The sequence below is a fragment of the Ochlerotatus camptorhynchus genome, unplaced genomic scaffold, assembly GCF_037179485.1.
Source record: "Ochlerotatus camptorhynchus isolate MF236.1 unplaced genomic scaffold, CSIRO-AGI_Acam_v1.1 ptg000231l, whole genome shotgun sequence".
NCBI lineage: Eukaryota > Metazoa > Arthropoda > Insecta > Diptera > Culicidae > Ochlerotatus > Ochlerotatus camptorhynchus.
Genome location: NW_027040721.1, coordinates 1106562 through 1119916, shown reverse-complemented (window position 1 = coordinate 1119916; position 13355 = coordinate 1106562). Strand labels below are relative to the sequence as shown.

The 13355-nt window shown below is 42.0% G+C and overlaps 1 protein-coding gene across 1 annotated transcript in view; it reads right to left on the bottom strand.

Annotated features, from left to right (window-relative positions):
- Positions 1-3078: 3078 nt before the first annotated feature.
- LOC135704131 (ankyrin repeat domain-containing protein 12) overlaps positions 3079-13355 on the bottom strand; it is a 53381-nt gene continuing 43104 nt past the window's right edge. Inside the window, exons 7-9 of the mRNA XM_065225570.1 lie at positions 4182-4302; positions 3926-4101; positions 3079-3693 (exon numbers count right to left, since the gene is read on the bottom strand). Of these exons, the coding sequence (XP_065081642.1) occupies positions 3532-3693; positions 3926-4101; positions 4182-4302 (459 nt within the window). The 3' untranslated portion in view covers positions 3079-3531. The remainder of the gene's footprint in view (positions 3694-3925; positions 4102-4181; positions 4303-13355) is intronic.

Sequence of the window (13355 nt, the reverse complement as noted above, 5' to 3'; positions counted from 1 at the left end):
ACTGTGTAAAGACTGACACGCTAACACGCTAACACGCCTCAAGTGTTGCGAATCGAAAATCTTTGACAGTGGTTTGTTTACACTTCTATAGAGAACAACTGGTGCAAGTTCGAACAAAGTAGTCGATCACGTTCAGAAATAACGTCAAATGGAACTCGAAAGAAGAAAAACTATGGTGCACAAACAACTGGAAAATCCCGAGTGTTCCGGTTACAAGTTGGCTAAAGTGCTGAAGATGCCGAAAACAACAGTTTGTCCAGTGCTCAAAACCGACATGGAAGCCCTGAGTGTGGAAAGGAATCAGCTGACCTAAGAAAAACTGGAACCAGGGATCGTCAGCTGCGCAGCAAGGTGTTGAGGTGCATTAAAGTCAACCCCGGTCTTTCGATCCGAGATGTGATCAGAAGGTACAACGCCAACTTTCAAACGGCGCGGAACATCCTTGCCAGGGAAGGATACAAGTCGCACAAAGCCAGTTAACATCCGAACCGGCACATGAAGCAAAATTCCGTGGCCAAAAAGCGTGCAAGGCTCTTGTACGACCGTGTTTTGATGAAACACAAGGGCTGCACTTTGATCGATGACGAAACATACGTCAAACTCGAATTTAAGCAGCTTTCCGGTCGAAAGCTTTACATCGCGACTGGACGTGGGGATGTGCCGGGAAGATTCGAGCTCGTGTGTACCGACACGTGAAGAAGGCCATGATTTGGCAAGCGATTTGCAATTGTGGCCTGAAAACGGAACCATTCGTAACATCCTCGCCGATGACATCCCAAGTTTACATCGAAGAATGCCTGAAAAAGCGCCATCCCTAGTTTGCATCGAAGAATGCCGTTCATCCACAAGCATAGGGGCAAAGTCATCTTTTAGCCCGATTTGGCCAGCTGTCACTACTTCAAGGTGGTTCTGGAGTGGTATGCTGCCAACAAGATCGATGAATCCTCCGAATTGCCCGGAATTTCGACCAATCGAAAAATGCTAGGCAATTTCAAAGCAGCGACTTCGACGAAGTGGCGGGGCAGTCAAGGACATCCAGCAAATGCGGGCAAAATGGAAGAAATGCGCTGATTCCGTGTCCGTTTCCACTGTGCGGGTGCTGATGGGCTCCATCAAGAGGAAGTATTTTTTTTTTTTTTTTTCTTTATTATAGAGATTTTTAGCCTGAGGCTAGTTCATCTCTTAAGAGGAAGTATTGAGATTTCGTTCAAACTGGATAAATGTAACCATCTAATGCTGTTACTTTGAAATTTTAATAAAAGTACTGTGAAGCATTCATTAATGGACTTTTCAAACTTATTTAATCACGAACTATAGGTCTTTTTGTGCGTACCAATTTACTTTTAGTCAGCCTTTATGTTTGTTTTGATTCGGTGTGAGAGTTTGACAGATACAATGAGGGGTTCGTGGATTTTCCTATGTTTCGAGGGGTGCATCGATTAGCTTGGGACCGAAAAGAGTACCAGAGCTGAACCAAAATGTTGAGCACGTTTCTTCGGGACTGTTGCGTCTATTCAGAAGCATATGGGAATTCGGGAAGTGGACCATATTACTTATTTATAATATTTGACGTTAATTAAATAAAATTGAAAATTATACTGTAAAATTGAGGGGGCGACTCTATCTAAGATGGAGGAATTTTTTTTGCTTTGCTGTTGTGAGATGCACTGCCGCTTAATAGATAGAAACACGATTCATTATAATTTTGAAGATTTCCTGCAAAAAGGTGGAGAGCGATGAGAGTAGATAGGTTTAGATACAAGAGATGAATAAAGATTTTTCGTTGATTGATTCGCTAGTGTGAGATTTTTCGACCATTTACAATCGAGATTTAGAAGTGTCGCACCCCTTGGGTAAAATCTTCTTTTTTGATATGAGCAACTCGTCAAAGCAATCACTGGAGTCCGAGGGGGTTGACTCTATCTACGATGCAATAAAGACTTTGCTTTGTTGTGGTTAGCTGAGCGCACGCTGAGTAGATCGCTTTTGAAGAATTACAGCAAAAAGTGATACACGATGCAAGTAGGGTTAAATATCCCATTTCCAGCCTATTAGGCACAACCCGCACTTAATATTTCTTAATCTAGCGCAGTTTAGCACCAAACGGAATGTTATTATTACTGATGGCTTCCAAATTTAGTTACCTTTCTGTACGTATGGTAAGATTTGATAAAGAGAAACCAATCGTTGAGATATTGACCAAACTCTAACACTGCTTCTTGATGCCAAAGGATGAAGATAAAAATTGATTTGGTCGGAGCGCTTCTTTTGTGTTTGTGAATAATGGGTGCAAACCTTCATATCACGCGTTCTTATTGACTTCGCTCGGTAGCTAAAGTATCGTACCAAACGCATAATTGACTTGTTAACTCTGAAATCATGGAAGTTTTCTGATCGATAGGCCCAAAATGGGCGATTAGGCCGAAGTAGTTCTCTACCCTAGATGCGAGAAATTAAATTTGAATTATTTTTTGTAGAAATTATTTTGAAATATATCCATGCGCTTATGGGAATTTCGGTCACTGTGTAGCAGTGCACAGTTGGCAAAAATTAGCCAAATCGTGACTAAATTGAATATTTTGACTGGGTAATAGTTTCAGCCAGCAGCTTTTCTTTTGCCTGTCGAGGTATAGGGCCGGAATCAACCCGAGTTCCCCAGCCGAGATATTCAATTTAGCCACGTTTTGGATTAACGTTGCCCACTGTGCAGTGTATTGAAGAATTCCATGTATACTGCAAAATATCGCATAATTTATATTATAGAGGATTTCAGCCCAAAGGCTAGGGCACGACAATCTCTATCAAGATTTCACTTCAATTGTATCACAATAAAATGTATACGAGGCAACTCGCGAGGCAGAATCAACAACTTCACCCGTCCCCATCGGACCAATTTGAACCCAAAATTCCGCACCGATAATCTATAACAATTTTATTTCAGTCGTTGAATGATAAAATGGTATGCAATTTAAAAATTTAGATGATACAATGATCAATGAGCCAATGATTCAAAACTTAAGTCATATTTGTTAGATAGAAGGACATGGACAAATGACAACACATTTCCACCGTTTTGAGATCATCTAGTTCCTCCGGCAAGTTGACCGGGATCGCTAAACATTACTGTATATGTCTGTATATTTCCATATTTACACAAGAAAGTTTGCCAAACAAAACAAAAATCGCAACTTGATTCCATCTCTCACCTAAAATTACAATCACTGTCGATTTACCTACACTTGCACAAACGATTTACGAGACCGACGACAAAATCCGGTCCAACATTCAGTTGTCCTACTGTTTCCAATTCCCAATAGCTAGGATTCAAATTTTGACCAATACACCTACAGTTGGAATAACTCTTTACGAGATAATTTCTACGATAAATTGTTAGAAGACGACAAATTCCAAAATACAAAAAACAAAATTTCAAGGCAATTGTTTGGAACAATTCTGGCAGTGTAGTTTGTAACGTTCCGTGCTACAACGAGGGCGAAGGCCCGGAGCTGGACTCGAGATTGGAGTCCTCCTCTACAACAGCTGGAAGGGGGTCTGCGTGGGACTGCTGCTGTTGATGTTGTTGTTGCTGCTGCTGTGGATGCTGGGCATCACTAGTGGGTTCTGATTGCTGTTGCTGCTGTTGGCCAATGGAAGCGGACTGCTGCTGCTGAGGCTGACCTTCCGCGGACTTCCCTGTAGTGGTGGGAGATAACAACACATGGTCAGTACCGCCCGAATCACTCGCATTCGCATTCGGATCGGGCGGGTCGGTTTTAATTCTACTAGTACTACTATGGTTAGGAATATTTTCGCTATCGTTAGGATTAAGGGTAAAGGTTACATAGTATCGCTTATTGCTATCGAGCTTTTCGGATGGCAGTGTAATGATCTGTTTGTTGCTACCGTGGGTCAACTCGAGGGCTACCTTGCTGTTGCTGCCGCCGCCGGCCGATGGGGCCAAGTAGCTGCTACTCCCGGGACAGCTCCGGTCGGTCGGGTTGGTGAGGATTTTCGGCAGGAAAAAGCTCCCAACCCCACTGGAGGACGATTTGTACTGGCCAAATCCGAGCTTCGGTATCGTGTGATGGTTCATCATGGGGACTGCGGTTTGGGAAGGGGAAACGGTGTGTTTGATTAGTTGTGTGTATTTTTGTGGGGAGGGGGTGGGGGAGGGTACTTACTGTAGGCTGCACAGGGGATTCCCGTGTATGCGTGGGTTGCGTGAAGGCAGCGATGAGTCTTGGTGGTGCAGTTCAGGGCTCGCTCGTATCGGCTTACGTCCGGACTCTGGCGACGCTCGGCCTGGATATCGATTTTTATTTAAAGGTTAATGTAGGAAAGCAAAATACAGAACAAATTTGGATTAGTGAACTGATTAATACAGAGGGTAAATGCGTTATAGCTAAGTACAATAAGAGCAGTTACTGGTCCATAAGTTTGTTTCCGAGGTGAGTCTGTCTTTCGAGGTGGAATGAAAATCGTTTGAAGAATAATGTTAACGATTTCTGAGTTTTACTTCAATGGTTAACAAATGGCTAATCAAAGATGAAATAACTATAGACTAATCTACATAAGTTTGCAGGTTAGGCAAAGCAAATTTCTACAGCCTACAATCTACACATAATTTAATAGTTTGACATACTGAATGTGCACATTTGGTACACGCTATTTTGAGGCTACTCATTTTTGAGTCGATAATCACTCAGTCCACCCAAAAGGGAAGTTAACCAAAAAATGAGTAAACATGCTTTTAGTCAAATTTTAGTAAACGTGCCAATTGCGGAAATTAGGTAAGGTTTACTCAGATGATGACATTTGCGAACTGAGGAAACTTTACCCTGACAATTCTGTATTTATCTGCTGATAGCTTTGCATCCAGGCACTACTTCACTTCAAAAAGGAATATGGCTAGATTTACCCATCGGAGCACAACCGAACTCATTTTTTGACAACCCCATACAGTATGCAAAAATGACTTCGATCCACCCACTCACTGAGTAGCCTCAAAATAGCGTGTAAGATTATTAAAATCTACAGTTTGCATGGCATTCTAGATTGTGCAAAAATGCCCAAGAAGCTTTAAAAGGCGAAGCCTTTCCAAAGCATATCCACCGCATAAAATTCAATCCACCTTTTAGTTCTATCCACATCTCCCGCGATTATGCTCAGACAAGGAGTTGTTTATCTAATTAACACCTTGTAATTTCATTACCGTGGTTTCTCCACCACCGCACTATCCATACGATTTTTTACCGTTGCTCTTGCATATTTTTTCGCCCCCTACATTAAGACCCCCATTCGAAGCTGCTGGGACTATGCACGGTGCATGAGAAGACACCAGCCCTGCTGCAGTAATACCGCGGCATGCTACCATTCGAGTGGAAGCCATTTTGCCGGCTCCACATGCACTGGTGGAAATTGGAGCTTCATTTTGTCTGGCTCATATTTTCACGGGCGACTTTATCGGACGGTGGTGGTAGTGGGGTGGAGAATTCGAACAATTTCAATTGGAAATATTTTCCCTCAATTCATGATCCAATTTATCAGTGCTCTGCTCTGCTGAAAGAGGCAAAACGGCTGCCCCTCAGTCCAGTCATTTTCGCCTAGTTTTCCCCCAGAGAGCCACCGGGCGGTCTCGTTCTTTGCTTTTAGCGTGGGAATTTTTTCTACACAGCCAGTATTTTTTTCTCGCCCGGCTCTCATCATCACTTGGGAAAGTTTTTTTTTTGCCCCTTTCACCCGGAGTGTAGAGGAACACTAGGGAAATTTAGTGTAATGGAATCGCTGCTGGTGTAGCTGACTCGGTGTGCGAATGTGTGTTCTCCTGCTGGACCTGTTCTCAGACGCGCTTCACTAAATTAAAATTTGCTCCGTTCATGCATACAAACTAGGTGAATCGTTTTACATAAATTTGCACGTCCAATTTCGGGCTGATGTTCCTCTTTTGCCGGCGTGCTCGGGCTGTGGAGGCACTTTACTACACTTTATGCCAACAGGTCCTGGCGAAATCCGAGAGATCAACTCCTCACGGAAAGAATTTTTGGCTCGTGAAAGTGGATTTTCTGCCACGCTGCTTTGAACTCACTTTGGGCTGCGCCTGGCTGAATACTGAAGAGGGCATTTCCTCTGAGGGTAATTAGAGCGTACTAATCAAACTTTTCCAGCTTGATGTGACTTGACAAGGTTGTATGATGTGATGCGACTTTCCGAGGAAAACATCTTTGTGGCCATTGGGAGATTGGAAACGGTTTCACGTTAACAAGAGTACGTACTCACTTGTGAAAGGCTTTGTGGCCTGTATGGTATGGTGTGAGCTTCGAAATCAGATTGTGCCAATGATGGTGATACGGAAAATGGCAGCTCACTGGAGTGTGGAAAATCTTTTAAAAATGTAATAGAGTGCGGTCTGGTTGCAAGATTGGCGATATTCGGGCTGGATCCTGATCGGAAATCATGGATGAGACTTTCAAGACCCTTCGATTGAACGATCGTCATGCGTAATGGTTTGTTAAGATGTTAGGAAGTCGGTGGCATAAAGGCGACTGTTTTTGTTTAGCATTTTGTAAAGTAGAATTCGAGGGGGGAAGACGGCTTTCTTTGAGTACCTCTTTTACTCAGAGTTGCTCAGAGCTACTCTGGTTTGCTCTGGGATCTGATCCAATTTGTAACGAAAAAGAATTAGTAGGGCATATAGTTTTGGAATCTGACCATGCAAATGTCAGTTCGATAAAGAAACGAAAACAATGAATGAAGAAAATAAATGGATGCAATATTTAAATAAGGAAATGATCTTGATTTCTACCAGTTCATTGAAGTTTTGCCTATTTTCTTAAATCACTCTGATAATGGCTTTCTGCAGGGCACTTTTCCCTTTGCAATGGTAATGAAAAAGACTAAGATCTTGCTACCGTAGTACTGGGCATCCAGATGCTTAGAGCAAGCGAATGGATATTCCCTTCAGACTATCAGCTCCGACATGTACTTAAGGATGCATCCTGTGAGGGTCTCGGTTGTTAGAACCAAGGTTGCAAAGACTCATTTCAGCTAAAATAATGTTTTTCGGAATAATAAAACCAAAAGATGGTATGGTGGCATGTTTTACTTGTAACTTACAAGAAGAGGTTACAAAGTATGCGTTGGAAACATAAAACCTGTAAATTTTGCTTTCTATGAGTCACAATCAGCGATTTGCTGATCGCTGAGTGAGTGAGTGAGTGAGTGAGTGAGTTTGTGAAAAATCGCTGATTGTGACTCTCATGAAGTGAAATAAACAGGTTTAATATGTCAAACACATTCTTTGCAACCTCTTCTTGTATCCTACCAATTCAAAATTTGATCATGGCATATAATTATTTCATAATTTAGAAAAACATTGTTTTAGCTGAAATGAGTCTTTGCAACCTTGGTTAGAACAGGAAAATACATATATATATATATATTAGACTGATGCAAAATTTGAAATTTTGGCTACGTACAAACTCTTCCGCCAAACCCCCACTGACGGCCCCTAGCCCCATTTATTTTGAATCAAAACAGCAAAGCGTTTTGTTTGTTATTGAGATCGAAAAGGATCAGTTTCCAATTTTTTCTGTTCGCTTTCAACTGTGCAATTTTATCTTTCAATGCTAACGTAGCCTGGAAGATATTGCGTCCAGTATTTGAAGTATTTGAACGGAGTACAAGTCGCTGTTTAAGGACACGCTAGAGAATTTAATTTTCATAATTGACTAGACTAAAGGGCGAACACGAAATTATTGCGACACATTCAACAGGGCATAACTTTTTTACCATTGGGTAAAAATCAACCAAATTTGGCACACTTTCTCATTGATGTGTATTGTGTACATGCTGTCAAACTCGAAGTCGTGTTTTTCGATTCAACGAAAATGGAGGTGAACCAACGCGAGTTGAGAGAACAAATTCTTTCCAAACACCTGGAATTTCCTGACCTGTCGCACCGGCAGTTGGGAAAAATGTTGAACATTCACCATTTAACCGTCTCCAGAGTGTTGAAGCGGTTTCAGGAGCGGTTGACGTTGGACCACGGCAAAGGAGCTGGAAGAAAACCGGGACCGGAGAACAAAAAGACGGAGGGAAAGGTGAAGCGGATGATTAAAGCAAATCCCAACGTCTAAAGCCGTGATTTGGCTAAAAAGATCGGCATGTCGCAGAGCTACGTCCAGAATGCAAAGAAGAGAGCTGGACTACATACATACAAGGTACAGAACTTCCCAAACCGCGATGAGCGGCAACAATCGACGGCTAAAACTCGGGCACGGAAGCTCTACGAGAAGATGCTGACAAAATAGGGCTGCTGTGTGATGGACGACGAAACGTATATAAAAGCTGATTTTAAGCAAATTCCGGGGTTGGAGTTTTTCACCGGCAAGAGCAAGTTCGATGTGGACGACAAATTTAAGAAAAAGAAAATGTCGAAGTTCGCCTCCAAATATCTCATTTGGCAGGCCATCTGCTCTTGCGGACTGAGGAGTGAGCCTTTCGTGACAAAGGGCACAGTAAATGGCGAGATCTATAAATCTGAGTGCCTCGAGAAGCGCCTTTTGCCGTTCTTGCAGCAGCACGACGAAGCTCCGCTATTTTGGCCAGATTTGGCATCATGCCACTATTCTAAAAGTGTCCTGGAGTGGTATGAGGCCAATTCTGTCCATTTTGTTCCAAAGGACATGATTCCGCCAAACTGTCCGGAGCTGCGCCCGGTGGAGCAGTACTGGGCAATAATGAAGCGGGAACTTCGGAAGAGCAAGAAGACAGTCAAAGACGAGAAGGACATGTTAAGAAAATGAAAAAAAAAACTGAGAAACTGGTACCGGATGACACTGTAAAGACTTTGATGGAGGGCATCAAGCGAAAATGCGTTCAATTTTACACTCAAGGCTCCATCGATTAACTTTTCTTTTGATTTTTGAAGTAAATATATGTATAAAACTACCCTAAAATTTTGGTTTGATTCTAAACATTATAAGAAAATTGGCATGACATTTTCGGTGTCGCAATAATTTCGTGTTCACCCTTTAATTGGCCTGTATGAACGTGCGGTGTCCCCCGCACCTCGTTTCTTCACCAACACGATCACTCCATCGATGAACTGACTCGGTAAATTTGACCTGATAGCTTCGTTCAAAATCAGGTTCAGTTGAATGTACGCAGATAAAACTCTTTCGGCAGCCGATCAGAGCCTGGTGATTTTCTGGATGCGCTTATGCAGATGGCAGGAAGTATTTCAGCCGTTGTTACCTCATTCATGCAGTCTTCGTTAACGGCATCCTGCTCGGGGATGACTCTCTCGCACTGAAAGGGCTCATCTTCTTCTTCTTCGTCCACATGACCGCGTGCGTATAGATCGGTAAAGAATTGGACCTGAAGATATGATCCTGTATCGCAGCAGAATCACCGATGATCTCGTCTCTCTCGTTTCGCAGTTGCTCGATGGTGGTCCTTCGGCGCCTTCTCTCGCCTAGCTGGTAGGGTAGGTCGACAACGGCTCACCAGCTTCACCGTTCGTCTGCACAAACATTTCGGAGAAGCGTCGTTGATTTGAAAGCATTTCGGCTTTTACCCGGTTGATAGTGGTGAGCATGGCACGGTTGTTTTGGTAGCCATCGTACGCATGCCGTAGTAGATCTTGGAGCCGTTGCTGTTCACGATAGAATTCGTCGAATGCTATTTTTGACTCCCAACAGAAGGACTTTATTTTAAGCTTTGCGCACGACAGCCACCATTCCATCCACGACGAATAATTTCGGCGTTGACGAGTCCAATATTGCCACCGTATTTGAAACTCGTCTATATTTTCTGTTGTCAAGAGTTGGGGACGGATAGCCCAGAAACCACGACCATGTGCTCTGTCGGAAGGCAATTTCTCACGGTGACGGCTTTGTGGTCCGAGAAGCAGCACGCATGGACAGCTGTTGATCTCAGCTGTTCTCGGAGATCGGCGCTTACATATAGCCGATCAAGTCTTGACGAGGAGTTGTGTGTGATGTAAGTGTATTCCATCTCTCGGGGACGGAGCTGCTGCCACACGTCCTGCAGATGTAGCTGCTGAACGGTAGCTTGAAGAGCGGGACTCGAGTTGTGCCCCGTCGCATCGCATTGTCGAATCAAATCGCATTGTCGAATCGAAGTCGCCTCCAAGGATGTTGTGATCGGTGCGATGACGAAGATAATACGCGATTGTGTTGTTAAAAAACCGCTCTCGTTCGGAACGAAGCACGGAACCCGATGGGACATACACATTACAAAACGTAGTGTTGTGAACACGAAGGGCGAGCAATCTCCCGTCCAAGCTCTTCTCTACGTGGGAGAATTTAATGTGTTCTTTTAGAGCAATTGTCGTTCCTCTTGTCACATGGTCGACATTGCAGACAACGAGCCGGGTAAGGCAAGCTGTTCATTTTCAACCTCCTGTCGAAACACAACGTCTAGCTCCATTGTGCGAACGAACGTACAAAGGGCATTTGGCTTGGTTTGGTTGGTGATGGTGTTTACATTTACTCCGATATTTCAGCTAACGTACTCCATTATTGATGTATTTCTTCATCGGAAACTCTGATGTGTTCGTGCTCCGAGGTGATATCTAGACTAACATTTGAAAAGGTCGTTACTCCAAAATGTAAACAAACCAGAGAACAGTTCACAAGCTAAGAAAAAGTAGAAGAAAATATCATTTCAAATCATCAGAAACGTTTCTTCTTACATGGCGTATTTCCAACTTTCAACTCTATAATGTATCTGGTTGTTACGCCTTGCACCAGAAGTACGAATTATATTGTTTTTATATGCCAAACGTACTTATTCGGTAGTATCTAGTCACGCCCGATTTATTTGAAATGCATCCGATTGATATTTCACGTGTAAACAACGAACAAAAAGAAGACCAAAAAAAATCTCCGGGCGTAATTCCACTCTGACAAAATTTGCGAACGAAGAACCAAGGCGGAACAACAAACAAAAAATCCCGAGGGTGTATTTCCACACGGCGAATGAGAACGACTAAAATTTGAGTTTAGTTCACTCATAATCGCCAAAAGTGCAGGAACTCAGCGATGAGTAAATTTTCCTCATGTTTTCCCAGGTTTTTCCAGGATTTTCCAGGGGAAAATTCCTGAATTTGAGACAAGTAAATATTGGATTCACTCAGTCTATTGGTACTACTCCGAGACTGAATAAAGTTTCGTCAATTTCCTCATTTTCCGGCAGATTTTTTAGGTTTTTCCACAGGAAATCATGAGACAAATTTTACTCATCGCTGAGTTCCTGCACTTTTGGCGATTATGAGTGAACTAAATTCAAATTTGAGTCGTTCTCATTCACCGTGCACGACTTATCACCAGTGTTGGCAGTTCAAAGGATGGAAGATCCAGGGGGTAACAACATGTAAGAAATTATCAGGGCGTATGGTTTTATTCTCAATTTCACGACAAAGAAATTTTTTTTTTTGAGTTTATAGTAATGCATGATGATTAGACTTATGCGAAATTTGACTTTTTCGCTCCACAGTGCTTACATGGTTTCAAATCGGGTCCTGATTAGCCTCCAAAAGTAACAACTCATTTGGTTAGAAACAGACTTCGCACAAACCATTTGAAATTTACATGTAAATTACTATGGGGAATCTCAACTTTTTGTTCATTGCCTTCTAGTCTTTTTTCCATATTTAGCTGCGAAACAGTTCGATAGCAATTCTTACAGAAAATTTTCTCAGCTACAATTTTGCTGAAAATCGTTTCTTAGTAAAACGAGACAGAAAAAAGTTATTAATTATTTAAGAGATTGGTAAACTTATGACATGATCAAGCAGCTGCTGTGTAGGCAACACTGTATTTTGCAGTGTGACATAGTAGCCATGATTTCTGTGTCCTATTCAACGCCCCAGAAACACCTATGTTGCCTGCTGAGCAGTTGATGGAGCATGATCATAAGACATCAGCGCATTGAACCATAGATAACTTTCGATCCTTGCATTTAATCAAAAAATGGTATTCAGCAAAGTTGTAGCTGAGAAAATTTCCTACAAGAACAATTGAAAGTTTTTGAAGCAGACCGATATGGTGAATTATTAGATAGACATGAACAAAAATCTTGGTTTTACCATAGTAATTCCCATACAAACTTCAAATGGTTTGTGCCATCTCAGTTTCTCACCAAATGGGTTCAAATTTTGAGAGGTTAGTCAGGATCCGATTTGGAATCGATTAAGTATTGTGGAGCAAAAATTTCAAATTTTGCATCACTCTAATGATGATAGAAAATGGTTGAGCCTTCTGAGGTCTTTCGATTGAACGAACGTCTTTCGAAATGGTTTGTTAAGATGTTAGGGACTCGGTGGCCTAAAGGCGACTGTTTTTGTTTACTGACTGAGTTTGTCTTAGTACATGACTCGCAACTTATCAACCATTGAAAGGACATAATCAAAACGATGGTCACATTGCTCCAGAATGGCCAGCGAATTTTCATTTTGAAACAGAATACAGAAAAAAAAAAGTTGAATATTACACCCAAAGTTGATTGGTCATTCCACTTGTTGTGTAATATTACCATAGAGGTTATTCTAAGATCAGTAGGTCCCGAAAAAACGTGCTCAACTTATTGGCTCAGCTCTGGTACTCTCTTCGGTCCCAAGCTAATCGATGCACCCCTCGAAACATAGGAAAATCCACGAACCCCTCATTTTATCTGTCAAACTTGCATAGCGAATCAAAACAAACATAGTGTAGTACTATAATTTCGCCGAGAATGGGGTACGTTAACCCGTAAAGTACCAGGACGAACGAATTTTTTTCAACAAACTCGTTCTCAGCAATGCCTCATCCGATTTTCATAAACTTTGATTTTTATTCAAGGGGAATAGTTGAACTAACTTTTTTCGTAGGTACCACCCCCTTAGAACCCTCCTCGTTCTTGGTAGATGTAAATATGTCTGTGTTTTTGTACTTGTTTAACCAGTTTGACCCTGAGTACTGCGGAGTAAATCGATTTCATTTTGCAAGCCAATGGAAAACTGCTTGAAAATTTGTTCAAGTTTATAATTGTCTTGTTCTTTCTCAGTTGATAACCGCCAAAAGCTCTGAGCCAGTAGTGCTCGAGCCCCCATGACTCTATCAAAGTCTGTTTTCATACATGTTTCGACAAAGTATGTTTTACGGTAATTGAAAACTCAGCTGAGTCATAAAAACTTTTATACTTCATAATTGAGCCTGTTGGTTTTTGTTTTTGAGCTTACAATTAAGAATGTGTTATGAAAAAGTATGAAATTTTTTTATGAGATTGCAATGCATGACGAGAGGTAAGAACAGTAACTGAATTTGTTGCATCTGAATGTTTGGCTCCCGTTT